Here is a 17780-nt window from a genome sequence, read left to right on the forward strand (position 1 = left end):
TTGGGCACATCTGTCCCATTCATTAGTTGCTATGCTTGCATAGTTCAGTTTGAAGAGTGAGATATGGTGATACAGTTATTGAGTGAGGAAAATACGTGACTTTGTATTAGTGAAATTTGAAATACATGGGGAGGTATCATGGGCGAAACAGTATATGTTGTGTCCATGGTACTGCTCATGTCTATAGGCGTCGATTACCACTTTCCATCAGGTGAGCCGTCAGCTTGTTTGCCATTTTAAGTTGCATAAAAAAACACATACCGTAGGCTGTTTTATCCCGGTAAGTAGTAAACATAGGGGGGGTAGGGATTGTTAGTAATGGGGTCAAATAGCCCCATTACCAGCAACATACCCTGTCAAGTCGACCTCCACGTGGTTCCTCCTGGAAACCATCGTGGTAAATTCTAGTTGAATTCATCACGATGGGCTAACTGATCTGCTTTTATTCTCACCTATCATCGCCCACTGGTGCCCCACCGGTGTATACCGATAACGTAGGCGGGGATACCATTCCCATTTCACAAATAAAAAAAAACTGTAAAAGGTCAATGACCCCGAGCAAGTTTGCGACTACCAAATTAGAATTACTAGTGCAGACTACCTATAGGCAATTATTCTACGAATACATGGAACCAGAAACTGCACGCTGGTGCCTATCCTGGGTCTACATTAGAACGCTGGGAGCAAAATGTATTAGGTGCCATTCAGTGGACTTTACAGGGGAGCAAAGAGAAAGTAACAAGAGGCGACTGAAGGACCTTAACAGTCGAGGGATGGGCAGCGGTGTCCCTTTTAAAACATCGAAAACCTAACTATGGTTGTCAACCCTGCCACCTATGTCCAGCAATGGGCAGTTGTTAACGGGTGATGTAGTAAACTGCAAGTACATAAATTTTGCTGCGTTACAAAATCACCACTTCAGTCGTGGAAAAAGCGGTTATTCTGAATTAAAAACTAAATAACTGAAGCGATTTTAATGAATTCCTTATAGTACAGATCTGGAAGTATATTTTTTTAAGAAGTAATGAAAAAAAAATAGAATTTTCCAAATTTATAAGTGAGAGAGTTCTGAGGTAACTAACATTAAAAAAATATAAACGAATTCAGAACACCCTTTTTTAAAGTCGATTAAACACAAAATAAAAAAAAAAACAAAATAAATAGTATAATAAATATCTGATACGATGAAACAATATATATATATATATATATATATATATATATATATATATATATATATACTTTTTTTAAGTCGGTTAAAAATTCAACCGACTTCAAAAAAGGAGGTTCTCTATACTTTTGCAATTTTTTTATATTTGTTACTTCATACCTCCGTCAGTTGTAAACCAATTTGGAAAATTATTATTTTATCCGAAAGTATATACTTACAGATTGGTCGCATAGAAATTTTATCAAAATCGGATCAGCAGTTTAGTTTTTAAATCAAAATAACGGATTCCGTCATAGCTGAAGTCGTATTTTTTTTGTGGTACACAATCTGAAATTAATTTTTAATTCAATACAAAAAATAGTCGAATTCAGTAATATTTTTTGTATATTATAACTCCATATCGGCCAAAGTGGTGTTTAAAACTTTTTGCCTTCCCAGCGTTCGTGTTCTCATTTACCCTCACGGTGACCATAACACTTATTTTAAGCGGGACAGTCTCACTAAATATTATTATAAAATTTAAAATATCGAATTTAACATTAAACATTTTATTTTCGAAAAACGTTTATGAAAAACATGTTTTTAATTAATACATATTTTTTTTCTATTCTTTCATTTAAATACATAGAAATGACCTTTAATATTTTTTCTTTAAACGCTCGATTATTATTACGTAAAAGATGTTTCAAATTAATATTTCCCTTTTCCTTTTTTTTTTAATAAAGGAAAATGACGTTTAATTTTTAAAAGCCCTCAAGCAATTATTACAAAAATGTATATTTTAAAACCGTTAAAATAACCTGTGCAGGTAAGTACCGTTGAAATAACTTCCCTGCTTATCTTGTTGGTAACCTAACGTGAATAATAGGGTAATATTTATTATATATATATTTTTTATACAACTTATAATGGCAAACAAGCTGACGGCCCACCTGATGGAAAGTGGTAACTGTCGCCTATAGACATGAGCAGTACCACGGACATAACATAGTATACTGTTTCGTCCATGATACTCCCCATGCGTTGCCATTCCTGAGGACTTAGATGTTATTCCTCTGTACCCTGTAAATTCACGCCATATCCCACCCTTCAAACCGAAACACAGCCATGCAAACACAACTGCTTCACGGTAGAAACACGAATGGGACAGAGGTACCCAAGCAATCGACTTTTGTACAAAGTCTCCCTCTGGTTTTTAAATGCACAATTACTGTAAATTGATGTGCAAGTTTGTATGCAGTAGTCCTGTCTTTGGATTTAACCGTTCTGTCATTTTAATAAGCGAGATGAGGAGGAAGAGTTAGATAAGTGTAATAGTTAATTTATTATAATAATTCTTTCCTCATGTATTATTACTTTTAAAATATATTTTTTAATATTTTAAAAAATCCTGCTACAGTTCCAAATATTGACCAAATATTTTCAATTTATTACTCCTTTCGTGATTAAAGAAAGACATTTTACAATCGAAGTTATCTATATTCATGCCATAAATATATTACAGGATTGGCAGTGAATCGGTATCCAGGTGCCTGTATCTGTGACAGTTATTACTCCTCTGCATCCAAAGGTTGCCTGGAAGAGATCGCTGTTAGCGATAAGGTCACCTATTGTTTTCTCATTGTGATTACTTCTTGTAATTATTTATATTTATAATAAGTTTACTATTACCAGAGGGAGACTTTGTACAAAAGTAGTTTGCTTGTGTACCTCTGTCCCATTCGTGTTTGCTTGGCTGTGTTTCGGTTTGAAGGGTGGGATATGGCGTGAATTTACAGGGTAGAGAGGAATAACACCTAAGTCCTCAGGAATGGCAACGCATGGGGGGTATCATGGGCGAAACAGTATACTGTGTGATGTCCATGGTACTGCTCATGTCTATAGGCGACGGTTACCACTTTGCATCAGGTGGGCCGTTAGCTTGTTTGCCATTCTAAGTTGTATAAAAAAAATATTGTGATCTTTTTGAGGAAACAATAAAGAGTATCTATCAATCTACATACAAATAACGTCATACAATTCTTATTTAATTGTTTGTGCCTATAATAAATTTACTATTGTACTTTTTTGGTGGAAACAAAATGTATCTATCTCTCATTTCGTCTATTTTCATAACTCATCACTTGCATGTAATAATGATCATGGAAATGCTTAAGATCAGATTTGATTTTGAAGTTCTCCAAGCTAATATCTATAATTAGTGAATCTTAGATTTTGTCAATCACGCCATCTCTAGAAAGGAACATGGGAAGCGTCTACCGTGCCGCAAATCCTCATTATCCTTATACATATAAAAGTACCAATTGTCCATTTAATAGAGTGAATAATTACTCTTTCTTTATGTACTTCCTCTGTGCTTTAATCCCCTAACTCTATTTATATAATTAGTTATTACAAAGGTTTTTGAGTAAACAACAAATCGATAGAGTCAGAGACATATATTTATTATACCGTTGCGGTTAGGAAGAATTATAATTATAACATTCGAATACAATTTAACAATAAACGAGCCCGTCGTTGCCTTCAGATTATTTTACTTGTTAACAATTTTTTCCATTACTGGAGAATTAGTTGGACTTCTAGATTAACAAGTATTTCTATTAGATTCGAACTCGTGACCTTTTGGCGACTACAAATCAGGCTAGAATACTACTAGGCCACGATGCCACAGACGGTGTAGTGTTCTAATAAAAACATTAGTACGTTCAATAGTCTGAGAAGCACACTTTAAAGATTAACACCCCCAGCCCCACCCCGCCGCCCCCTACAGGCGTCAGTACAAAATAGGAATAAACTCTTGCCCGCGTACCGTTCCACCAACGTATTTACATTTGGCACCCTCGAAAAAAAATGTTTGTTTTGCCACGACCGGCCGTTCCCCTTGCTTTGTCTGGCGATCGATAAACTCGTACCCCATTTAAAGGAATAGTCGGTTATTATAATTAATCCCACTCGTGTTTTTTTAAACGAATTTAAATGGAAGCCCGTTCGAGCTATTAGTTTACACAGGCGGAGTACGAGTGAGTGATAATAGGTGCGGACTGCGAATGCTGCCAGGTTTCATCCCGTTGTGACGAATTCTACAAAAATTGACTAGCAGTCAACCTGATAGAGCCAGAATGGACCCATAATTCCCGTTATTAACACTTCCCTTCCTCCATCTTTCTCGTATTATAAATGCGAGTGTTCATAAAGTTTCTTTTATCCATGTTAAAATAATAACCAATCCGTCAACTTACGTTTATAATATTTAGAAGTCTACTTGTCAATTAATTAGGATTGAATCCCCAAAAATAATTATCAGAAAAAAAGGAAAATCCGTTTATTAAGTATTAAAAATAATTAGTTGATATATTGGTGGACACCTAATTAAAAATATGAATAATTATACGTAAACGTTTGTATGGATTAGTGTACTGACGTCAAACGTAAAGCAAAATAACGTCTCTTCGACGTGATTTTGGATCGATTACATTAAACGACGGCCTATCATCTCTTTATTATTGTTTATTATGGAATTAAATGTTGTTTGAATATTAATTTTTTAGTCCAAAACAGATTCCAAAAGGTTTTTTGTATCAACTAAATATCCACTGGGAGTTACTGCACACAATTTAAGTAGGAAAATAAATTTAGCGGACTATAATGAGAGCATTATCTAACTACCTGTTTTTGAAAGGGTTTAGTGCAGTAGCGGGTTTGTTTACAATAAGTAAATAGTATGCATATTAGTTACCGAGCGCTTCTATTAAAATTGACGTGTCTTGCTTTCTTTCAAAAAAACTGAACGACTTTTCATAAGGATGCCAAAAGTTCTGACACATTGCTTTTATTACCTTAAATGTTTGTTTTAAACAAATAAATATTTTATTTAATTTCAATTCAAAGGAAGAAATATTAAAAAATATTTTAAGCCTTATATTAAAACATTTTTTACACGATTCCTGTTCCTGCTCCAAAGAAAATCGATCACGTGACCCCAAGATTTGTGGAATTAAGTAAATGAAAAATAAAATAGACATTATAGCTAAAAAACATCCCTAACAATATTCCAAATACTTATATGCTACAATACACGCTACTTTAAATACAAAAAACAATGGAGAGATGGAGACATTCCCGTGTGCGGTGATCGCGTGGTCACCGTACCGTGGGTACAAGTTTATTTCGATTCGCTCATTGTCGGCTTTACAAAGAGTGCTAGCTTAATCTCGCCGCCCGCACACTCGTTGTTTACAATGTAAACATCGAGAAGACTTTTCGCAAGCAGCGCACTGCACTGACACGGGCCCGACCCGCGGCATCGGACCACGACAGGCGGGGGTCGCGACCCACCAAAAAAATGTACGAATAAACTGCGGAAGCATTCCGAGATATGGGCATCCACGTAAGTACAGTGTGTGCACGCGTGTCGTCGGCCGGTGGCAGAGCGCAGGGCGCAGGGCGCCACCGGCATCCGAGTGCGGCGGAAAGCCCCCGCCGATCGATCCGCGGAACACTTATAACTTTCACATTAGCAATAACAAAGTAGTCAAGTCTAAAATAAATTAATTACGTAATGCGATACCGAATGGAAAGTTTCGCGAGACGAGGGTGCGCGGGCCGAGCGGGGGGTGGAGGCTCGACGGCACGCGGGGCGCCCGGGGCGAGGCGGCGGCGCGGGGGGCCGCGGCGGGAAAACTTTTACGAGCGCGACGCTCGTGCGTGACCGGAGCGAGGATGCATGCGGTACTCACCCTTTCTTCCTCGCGGATCATCTCGGCGATGCCAGGGCGGATATCGACGTCGTCGGCGTGCAGGCCCGCCAGCGAGGGGCCAACGTGGCCGCCAGGCTCGCCGGGTACGGCGCCCGCCGGCGGCAGCTCGGCCGGCGCGCTTGGCGGCGTGCTGGGCGAGCGGCGAGGGCTCGGGCCCGGGACCGGGCTGCGGTCGCGTTCCGTGGACACGTGCCGGCGAGCCTTCGCCGACGACTCGCTGTCGCGGCTGACGGGCCGTTTGGGCGCGCGGGGGTCGAGGCCGGCCGGCCCGGCGCCGGGCCGCAGCACGGCGTGCTCACCCACGTCGGTCAAGCCGCGGATCTTCAGCGTCTCGGCCACTTTCAACAGCGCCGTGATCTGGTCCTGCGACACGTTTATCTCGCCACGGTACATGAAGTCGACCACCGCTTTCAGGTCGCAGTACTTTATATCGCGCATTATTATAATCGGGTGTTGGCACGGATTGTCCATGAACAGTGCTTGGAAGTAGGGGCTGCACGCGGACAACACCACCTTGTGCGCCTTCAGGCTCTGCCCCTCGCAGGCCAGCGTCACGTCGACGAACGACTCGGTCTGCAGGAGCTGGTCGAAGCAGTTCGCGAGGTTACTCTGGTAATTGTTCCATCTCAAACAGAACTGCTGGGGCGACCCGTCCACGTCCCGGCTCTCCATCGCCGCGGGTTCCTCCTCGGCCGGCATCTCTCTAGCGGCAACGGGCTCGCATCTGCAACGTAACGCGTCCGTGATGAGAGCGCGCCACACATGCACCGCGCGCGACGACTCGCGACTCACTGAGTGGCGGCGCAGCGTGCGGCGGGGCGCGGCGCGGGGGGGCGGCGGCGGGGGCGGGGCGCCGGGCCCGGTCGCCGGCGAATGGGGCATCGCGCCGCCTCCGGGCCCCGCCCCGGCGGCGCGCGCCCAGCGTCCCCCGCGCCCCCATCGATCGCCCCGCGACCGGCAGCGCCCGCGCAGCGAGCGCGCCCGCCCGCTGCACTGCACTCTAGCACATTTGCACGCTGCACTATGCGCCGCTCACAAAATGCAATGCTCGCGGCATTTACACATAGATTTTCAAAAATGCTAACTTAATATTTTGGACAAATTCAAATTAAAATAATAAGGAAATATATTATAATTTTGATTTCGAATTATTTCTAACAGATAGGTTTTTACCTACAGTACTAAATAATTCATTTCTACCTATGTAAGTGTAGTTCAAATTAAGTCAAACAATACAAAACAATACTGTTAGTCACCAAACTATATAAGCTACAAAATTGCATATTAAATAGCGCAGTCACGATATCTTCAACTGTAGACGTGCCTATTAAATAAATATACGGACACAAAATCTACCTAATCTAGTGGGTATTATAAAAAGGATAGATTTGATTATATTTCCTTGCAGTTGGATAAACTAGAAAATAGAATAAAATAACCTCGTGTAGTAGAAAGTTTAAAAAAATTCTACCTATCTACCCGTGCGAAATCGGGGCAGATCGCTAAGTTATAAATTATCTAGGTTAATAAACGTTCAATACACGCGCGACTCTGCCCGCGTAAATGGTAACCTACAGTAACCTATGCGCTAAGTTAACTTAGCTAAGTTACCCTAAATGGGTATACTACCCACCAACACAATAGTACCAGGAATCCATAAAATGCAAGTGACTCAAATATTTCGTAGCAATAAAACAGTCTAAGGTACTTATTTAAAATCCGATTAACACTTCATATATTAGCGATAAAGTTTTAATAAATAAATAAATATTTTATAGTCCATGGTTTTCAATATGTACCTACCCTATTTTCAGATGTCCTATTAAGGAACAAACAGCTATAGGGTGTTTTATTCTGGGTGTCATATTTTTAAATTACAAAAATAACAATTTCAATTTGATATCATAGCGCGATATTTATTTAATATTTATTTATTTAATAAATATAAAATAATATATGTAATAAATTGCTAAATTCCCCTAGTGATAAGACAGCCTTTTGTACATTTATGTACATATGTGTACACTAGTGATCAAACCCGGCTTCGCACGAGTAGACAGAATTTTCGAAAATCAATACATACATACAATAAAAAAAGTGTCAGCCAATTCAACTGATCGGTTATTTTATAGCATTTTATATGTGATTCTTTAGATTAATATAACTTTATTATTTATGAACCGATTGAAATAAAACACTAAATGTTAAATGGAGCAAACTGCAATGCATTAGTGAAAACCGCATTCAAATCGGTTAAGCCGTTACTGAGATTAGCATGCACAAACGTACAGACAAACAGATAAAATTTCTAAAAATCATTGTTCTGAGTTCTATTGCGTTCATAAAGCCCCCCTATAATAGTTTTTCTTATATATCGTCTATGTACAGACAGCGAGCAGTTACGATTTTATTATATGTATTGACTCTTATATGAACTTTATGCTACTGTATTTCACTTGAATTGTTTATACGTCATTGTTTATTATTATGTTTCTGGTTCAATAAAGAGTTAAATAAATAAATTAATATTTTTTTTTTATACAACTTAGAATGGCAAACAAGCTGACGGCCCACCTGATTGAAAGTGGTAACTGTCGCCTATAGACATGAGCAGTGCCATGGACATGACAGAGTATATTGTTTCGCCCATGATACCCCTCATGCGTTGCCATTCCTAAGGACTCAGGTGTTATTCCTCCGTCCCCAGTAAATTCACCGCCATATCCCACCCTTCAAACCGAAACACAGCCATGCAAACACAACTGCTTCACGGTAGAAACACGAATAGGACAGAGGTACCCAAGCAATCGACTTTTGTACAAAGTCTCCCTCTGGTATTTCCAATACATTTAAGTGGAAATTATTATAAATTTAATTGATAGAACAATAATTTAATAATTTTACGACACAAAACAAATTAAAACATTCTGTACGTATACCAAAAAATCAAAATTACGAATTTTCGTGCACAAATATCGTATTATTGATCATATTTTAATCGGTTCAGTAAATGGAGCATAACGTTTCGTTCGTCATAAATCCTACTATAGAAGTACAAAGGAACGGTATTATAACATTTTTAAATATTTTTAAACGGTATGTGTTATGTAATTTTAATATTAAATTTTTGTTTGGTTCAGCCACGAAATTTCAAAAAATATTTCATGGTAGGCCCCCATAATAGATAGGTTTCATTTTAATAGTGTCTCGAAGTTATTGTTTTATGAAGCATCTTAAACTACATTTATTTATTTTAATAACTTTATTGTCCAAAAGGAAATATGGTACAAAAGGCGGACATAATGCTAGTAGCATTCTCTACCAGTCCAACCTTCACGATGACCAGGGAACAAATGTGTTATTTCGTTATTGGAATAGGTAAAGAGAATAACAACTAATAATGTATACCGAAATAAATAATACATACATAAATATAAAGGAATTTGCATATATATATATATATATATATATATATATATATATATACACAACTAAACAGATATGGAGGGGGGAGGGTTGTTAGTAATGCGTACCAGTCCCATTCACATTTTACCAAAGAGATTTTATACAAAAGTCGTTTGCTTGGGCACTTCTGTCCCATTCGTGTCTGAAACAGTTGTGTGAAGCAGTTGTGTTTGCATGGCTGTGTTACAATTTGAAGGGTGGGATATAGCAGTGAATTTACAGGGTACAGAGGAATAACATCCGAGTCCTCAGGAATGGCAACGCATGGGGTGTATCCTGGACAAAACAGTATATACCCTGACAGGTCGACCTCCCCGCGGTCCCCCCTGGAAACCATCGTGCTGAATTCCAGGTGCATTCATGACGACGGGCTAACAGACCTGCTTTTTCATTATCCACCTGTCATGCATTACTGGTGCCCCGCCAGTGTATACCGATAGCGCAAGCAGGGTTACCATACCATTATCATCCATAAAAGAAAATCTAAACCTGTATAAAATAACCTCTGTCATATTTTTACGTATAAATAGTGTTAACAATAAAGTATTAAATGTATAAATAAAATATATAAAATTTTCATCGTGCCTCCGATCAAACTGTTTATAATTACTCCTCTCCATCCAAACGTTGCCTGCAAGAGATCGTTTTTAGCGATAAGGTCGCCCATTGTTTTCTCATTGTGATTATTTCTTGTAATTGTTTATATCTATAATAAGTTTACTATTGTAATCTTTTGGAGGAAACAATAAAGAGTATCTATCTATCTTAATATATTCGTTATTTGGCCAATATATTGTATATATATATATATATATATATATATATATATATATATATATATATATATATATATATATATATATATACCAATTTACATACTTATTAGCCGTTTTTGGAAAATGAGGCGTGAGTGAAGATGGTATGGTAATCCCGCTTGCGTTATGGGTATACGCTGGCGAGGCACCAGTGAGGGATGATAGGTGAGGATGAAGGCAGGTCAATTGGCCCATAGTGAGCAATTAAACAAGAATTATGGTTTCCATTATATTTTCCAAAAGGAACCGCGTGGAGGTCGACCTGATAGAGTGTATTGCTAGTAATGGGGCTGTTAAATCTCATTCCCAGCAATCCCTTTCCCACCAGTTAAGTCGTTTAGGCGCTTAGCTTCATTTCATATAATTTATCATTTAATTATATATGAAATGAATTTAATTTCATATATAACTAAATGAATAAATATAAATTAATAGAATTTGTTTTTTAATTTAATTTTGTAAATTTATATTAATTATAATTAGTCCATTACCCAGTAAGGTTGTATTGAAAAGATCGCTCCCAGCAATAAGGCCGCCTTACTGTACTTATACAACTGTATCGTTACATTTATTAATTGTCAAGCTTATTCCCTATATTGTATAATGCAAATAAAGTATACTTATTCATTCATTTATTTAGATAAAAGTGGCGTATGAATTCTCGTCTTTCCGTCGAGTTTATACGACAATCTAATACTATATAAGAGAAATAGATATATATTTGAAAATAACTTATGCGAAGTATAGTTTGGATTAAAGGATTTGCGGCATATAAGTGCCCACTTTTAACCGACTTAAAAAAAGGAGGTTCAATTCGCCTATATTTTTTTTTATATTCGTTACCTCCGTCAGTTGTAAACCGATCTGGACCACATTGCCATTCTTGAGGAATAAGACTTCATGCCTCTCTACCGTGTAAATTAACTGTCATACGCCACCCTTCAAACCGAAACACAGCCATGCAAACACAACTGCTTCACGGTTGAAACACGATTTTTTTTTATACCACTTAGGTGGCAAACAAACATGCAGACCATCTGATGGTAAGCGGTTACTGTAACCTATGAACGCCTGCAATACCAGAGGTATAACGCGCGCGTTGCATACCCTGAAGAAACCTCTTCACTCCTCCCTCTTCCCCCTTTTTAAAGAACGAATGAAACAGAGTTGGAACTGCTGAACCGGTTTAGATGAAGTTTCTATAGGACCATTTTGAAAGTAGGTATATTGTTTCAATTAAAGGAATTTTCCAACTCAAATTATAAATGTCAGAGTTATGAGATAACAAAAAAATTATACTCCTTCTTTTTAAAGTTTGTGAAAATGGGGACTCTAGTCCCCAGTACTAAACAATCCACTGCAATAGGTATTATATATACAGATAACAAAAAAAAAACACAGACTATTCCAAGGAAGACATAATGCGTGTGTTAATTTTAGTGCGCTAAAGAAATATAAAAGATTCCTCGAAGCCAGTTGTGTCCGTTTGTTTGTTCAGGGGAGTATAAAATATACAAGTGGAGGGTCGGGCGACAGTGGTAGGTACTAAGCACTAAGCTTTGTGATAAAGAAAAAAAAACTTTTATACAAATTCTATTTACGAATGCAAGTAATATTTTTTTAAGTTTGTTTTTTTTTTATTTTTAATTGTAAGCACAATAGTAAGATGCATGTTATGATTAGGAGTCATTTAAATTTGACAGTTTTGATAGATTTACTACATTGAATTGTCCACGATTCATGAACAAAACACTTCAATTTGTCAGACGTCTTCAGAGAGAAGAAGCCTCTCGATTCGGTTGCTTTTTATTTCATGTTTCATATCTCATAATTCCGTCAGTTGTAAAACGGATTTGCAAACATCTTTTCTATCTGAACGGATATGCTTACACATTTGTCCCGTAGGAATTTTATTAAAATAGATTTAGAAATTTGATTTTTGCTCTTTTAAGGGCAAAGCAGTAAACTGAGCTGTGACCATTTTGTGTTACTATGGCACACGCGTGAAGGAAGGGAAAGAAGGGAGATTGTTAGTTTATATATTTTGTTTTCTGTTTTTTTTTTTTACTTGTGCTTTTTTATTTTCATTCTTTTATCTCTTTTACTGTGTATTATGTGTATGTTTTTTTTTATTGTAATTTGTGTGCTGTAAGTAATGTAAATAAATTAACTATCTATCTATCTATCTAGAGTCGGTTTTTTGGGGCACATTCCAATTTTTGGGATTTGGGATACCAAATCAGTACGATTTCAAATTTTATCAAAATTAGTCGAGTAGTTCAGTTTTTTAGACCAATATAATTGATTTTTTTACAACTTAAGTCGGTTTTTTAGGACACAATCTCTTTTTTGGGATACTAAATTAATACGATTTGACATCCCAAATCGTTCAGTCAACAAGTCTAGCAAAGTCAAGTAAATAGTTTAAAACTATTTTAAAGTACTCAAAGAATTGTAGGTATATAATGTTGTAAATTAAGTGGCTGCCCCCAGTGAGCTTCGTATGACCTACAACGCCATCTATTGAAAATATTTCGAAGTAGCGATTCTCGTGCTAAATTATCTATTTTAAAATTTCAATTTTTTAGCTGCATTTTAATAGTTTTCCGCCTTTTATTCTTTTAAACCACCACTTGTATTATGATGAATAAAACAAAAAAAAATATATTGATATCGATTAAGTTTTCGAGTTTAAGCAAAGCAAACGAACAGTAATCGATTTTTTTATTGTAGATTACTAATTATTATTATTCACTTTGCCCGCGTGATCAGTATATGCTTACTGATCGGAATACAAAGCCTATATTCTTCTCCATCCAATATAGTACAATGTATATAAAATTTCATAGTGATTGGTTAAGTCTTTTTAAGGTAACAAACAAGTTATCAGAGAAAGACTTTGTACAAAATCATGGACATTCATATCAGGCATGGATATCATGGACATAACAGAGTATACTGTTTCGCTCATGATACCCCCCCATGCGTTGCCATTCCTGAGGACTCAAGTGTTATTTCTCTGTACCCAGTAAATTTACGCCATATCCCACCCTTCAAACCGAAACATAGCCATGCAAACACAACTACTTTACTGTTGAAACACGAATGGAACAGAGGTACCCAAACAATCGACTTTTGTACAAAGTCCCCATCGGCAGGGCACCAGTGAGGGATGATAGGTGACGATGAAAGGTAGGTCAGAAAGCCCACCTTGACGAATCTAACAATAAATCAGTCATGATGGTTTCCAGGGGGAACCACGAGGAGGTCGACCTGACAGAGTATATTGCTAGTAATGGGTGAAATTAGAATAGTAACCTCGCCTGTGCTATTGTTATACCCTAGCGGGGCACCAGTGAGGGATGATAGGTGAGAATGAAAGCAGATCCTTTGACCTGTCGTAACAAATTCATCAGGTTTCCAATGTGGACCACGTGGAGGTAAGTCTCCATTACAATACCTACACTTCGCGTTTCAGTATTTTGACCACAAATGGAGCGCAATACAGTGAGTGCTATTGACGTCAACTAAATTTCAGTGCGAACTTTCCACATAAAAATATATGAAAAAAAAAAAAAACATTTTACAGAATCGACAAAAACAACATTACATCTAGACGGTATTTTCGCAAAAGTTTACAGCGAGAGGGGGAATGAGTCAAAAAATAACTTTGTTACGTTGAGCCAAGTGATTTAGGAGCGATCCGTTTAGTTTTTATATGAGTCGCGATATTTGTGATATCTATGTCTAACATGTCATTGGCTGGGAAGAATTGTGAGTAACGGGGACCACATTGCTGGCAATATACCCTATCAGGTCGACCTCCACGCGGTCCCACCTGAAAACCATCATGGTTAATTCATGAATTGTCACGATCGGATTGACCTGACTTCGTGTTCACCTGCCATCTGCCATCCTATTATCCTTCACTAGTAATCCGTCTCAGTATATCGATCCGATAGCGCAGGCGGGAATACGAATCCATTTTCATCCCATTAAAAAAACACTATATATATATATATATATATATATACACATATATGTTTCTACCGTGAAGCAGTTGTGTTTGCATAGCTGTGATTCGGTTTAAAGGATGGGATATGGCGTGAATTTACAGGGTACAGAGGAATAACACCCGAATCCTCAGGAATGGCAACGCATGGGGGGTATCATGGGCGAAACAGTATACTTTGTTATGTTCATACTAGTATACTGATGGGCTAACTGGCCTGTTTTCATTTTCATCGATCACCCTTCACTGGTGCCCCACCAGCGTATACCCCCGTAACCCCGCTAACTGCGCTAACGGGATACGCTGGCGGAGCACCAGTAAAGGGCGACAGATGAGAATGAAAACAGGCCAGTTAGCCCATCATGATGGATTCATCAGGAATTAACCATGATAGTTTTCAGAGAGAATGGAAATGGGCAAAACAGTATACTCTGTTATGTCCATGGTACTGCTCATGTCTATAGGCGACGGTTACCACTTTCCATCATGTGGGCCGTCAGCTTGTTTGCCATTCTAAGTTGTATAAAAAAAAATATCAACATACTTGTTAATCACATCAGCAACGCAGCCCCGTGAACGGCAAGTCCTCGTATCTACGTAACATGATTATATTCAGCCATCAAACCATCGTAAAACAGAGGTGCGCTAAATCAAATGCCTCACATAAAACAGCTATCCGGTATTTTTTCATTATTTTACATCGCTCATAAAAGTATGTGACGACGCGGCCGGTCACGCGAACCAAACTCGCCATCAATTAAAACGCGCCACATAAAAATCTAAATCATACTTCTTCTTTACGTGGAAACTGTGAGGTGCACGTTATTAATTAAGTTATAAAAAAGTCATAGCGGAATTAGCATATTTATGCGTCAATAAAGTTGTATAACCGCCATGTTTACACTGTTATGGCGACATCTGTCGTAATGTGGGCGAAACTAATGAGTTGTTAGTTTGCCGAGTAGATGGCGGTGGTGGGTATTAATGATAGAGACGGCATGTTTTGAACGCACCTTTATTACGATTTGTGAAACGACTGCTAAATTAATTTCTTTTGTATCATGTAAGTACTATCTCCTCTAACGATTATGTTCTAATAACCAGTATTCTAATACTTTAAGCATTAGAATACTGGAAGTCACTGGAATGATCAATTTAACAATTTATAGTAAATATTACGTTTTGAATTGAAACCGAATTCAAATAAGGTGGAGATTCTCAATTCGGTTACATTTTTTTAACGGTTGTTGCCCTTATAACTGTATGTAACTGTAAGTAATTTATCTACTATCTATTATAAGCTATCATTTTGTTTTTTTTTTTTTTATTTTTGTATTATTTTTTAATTGACCTTATTGTTCATTTCTTTAATTTTTAGTTTATAAAATATTGTAACTTATTTCAAAAACACAATTGTATGATTGTTATTGAATAAATAAATGAAATGAAAATTATAAATAAATTTAAATCGGTTTGTTAATTTTTTTTTATTTAAATATCGGTTCAGTAGTTTGTAAATAAAAATAATTGGTTTTGCCACTGAGTTTTTTTTTTTTATTGGACACAATTTTAACTTTATTATTATTATTTCCGTGTCTTTCTTTTAAATAAGATTTAAGCATTCGAAATGCACGCATTGCTAAATAAGCTCACGGCCCGCTTGATGTAAAGTGGTGTCTAACTGTCGCCAATAGACAGAAGACATCAAAAAAACATCAAAAACAGAATATTCTGTGACGCCCAATATACTTGTCATGTATTACTAGTTAAAACGACTAAGATGGGGGAGGGGATTGTTATGAATGTAGACTACCGGTCCCATTGCTATCCCACCCTGTCAGGTCGACCTCCACGCGGTCTCCCTAGAAACTATCGTGCTGAATTCCAGTTATATTCATTACGATGGGCTAACTGACCTGCCTTTTCATTCTTACTAATCATCCCTCACTGGTGCCCGCCAGCGTATACCGTTAGCGCAGACGGGGTTACTATTTCATTATCAACTATGAAAAAAAAAAATTAAAAATCCTATAATTACATTGTCTTCAAGTTCCTCTGTCTGTCAAACCGAAACACAGCCTTGCAAGTCCAGCTATTTCATAACCGAAACACGAGTAGGATTAAGTGCCCCACCAGATCCTGTACAGTCTCCCTCTTCTACAACACTATTCACCAAATATGACAAGTAAAAAAAAAAAAACAAAAAATAAATGTCTCAACCAAATATACCCATACTTACAACATACATATACATACTTAACATAATTAAAAACACCATAAATTTATTCACAACATTTAAAAAAAAGTCTAATATTTGTTGTGTGTATATAAAGCTTTAATTGCTCCGCCAGTGTAAAGATTTCCGAGAAAAACAAATGACGCCGACAGACAAAAGTTGTATGTAAACTTGTCCACACAAATTGGGGAAATAAATAGTCAAATGAGCACAAAGGGAAACATTTGTGTAGGTACAGTCGGCTGGCAAAATAGTTGTACGTAGGCGACTACATACTATACTATACTACAACGCATCCTGTAGGGGAAGAGGATTGTTAGCAATGGAGTTTGACAGCTCCATTGCTAGCAATATGCCATATTAAGTCGACCTAAACGTGGTTCCCCCTGGACACCATCGTGAACAATTCTTGTTGAATTCGTCACGATGGGCTGACTGACCTACTTCATCCTCACCTATATAATTATTATAGTATTACCTGTAGCAATACCTTATTATAATAACCTTAGTTTACCGTATTACAATAGTATTACTCTCCTTTCTCTCTCCTCTCATTAACTCCAACACACTAAAGGCAATTATAATTTTACACACACTGTTACAAACTCCTTTGTAATTTGTAATTTCTAATATTGTATTCTTTTAATTATTCATTTTTTTATATAAACTGTCAGTATAACTTTTCAACACGAACCGGCGTTTTCTCTTTTACAATCAGCTCACAATACACACTTCAAATTATTTATAACATTTAAATATCAATAAAATTATAATACGAAATTAAGATCATGTTTTAATTTTATTTAACACTAGCTTTTATTAACCAAGGTGAAAAGTCTACATCGGTTCCCATTCCATAAACGTGTATACCAAATTTCATAACGATTGGTTAAAATTTTATGGCGCTATAAAGTAACAAACAAACAAACAAACTTACTTTTACATTTATAATATAAATAATAATTGTAACCATTTTGTATTATATAGTAAGTACAATGATACCTTTACGTTTCATTTTACATTACTCGCATAGTGTATACTGGTCTAAAAATTTATTTTTCTCAAACATGCTTGGAAATGTGAGCATTATTTTGACAATCTTCTTAGAGATAAATCAAAATTGCTGTACTGGCCAGATAAAGTTGTATAAAAATTCATATCTATCGTGTTTTGCGGCCAGATAAATTACTATGTAAACTCATATCTGTCTTGTAATTTAAAAATGGAATGACCTTTTACTTCGAAGCATGGCTACCAAGGAGGTAACTAATAAAAGGTTTTATTAAAATTTCGAACTGGCTTGCAAATAGAAAGCTGTTTATTG

The 17780-nt window shown here is 37.1% G+C and overlaps 1 protein-coding gene across 6 annotated transcripts in view; it reads right to left on the minus strand.

Annotated features, from left to right (window-relative positions):
* LOC113520521 (protein bric-a-brac 1-like) overlaps window positions 1-17780 on the minus strand; it is a 454874-nt gene that overhangs the window by 348978 nt on the left and 88116 nt on the right. For all 6 annotated transcript variants that reach the window (XM_052896735.1, XM_052896733.1, XM_031911727.2 and 3 more), the window contains one exon: window positions 5908-6652. In XM_052896735.1, coding sequence (XP_052752695.1) covers window positions 5908-6627 — 720 coding nt within the window. In that variant the 5' untranslated portion in view covers window positions 6628-6652. The remainder of the gene's footprint in view (window positions 1-5907; window positions 6653-17780) is intronic.

This window comes from Galleria mellonella, unplaced genomic scaffold (genome assembly GCF_026898425.1).
Source record: "Galleria mellonella isolate WM207_F2 unplaced genomic scaffold, CSIRO_AGI_GalMel_v1 utg33, whole genome shotgun sequence".
NCBI classification, from domain to species: domain Eukaryota; kingdom Metazoa; phylum Arthropoda; class Insecta; order Lepidoptera; family Pyralidae; genus Galleria; species Galleria mellonella.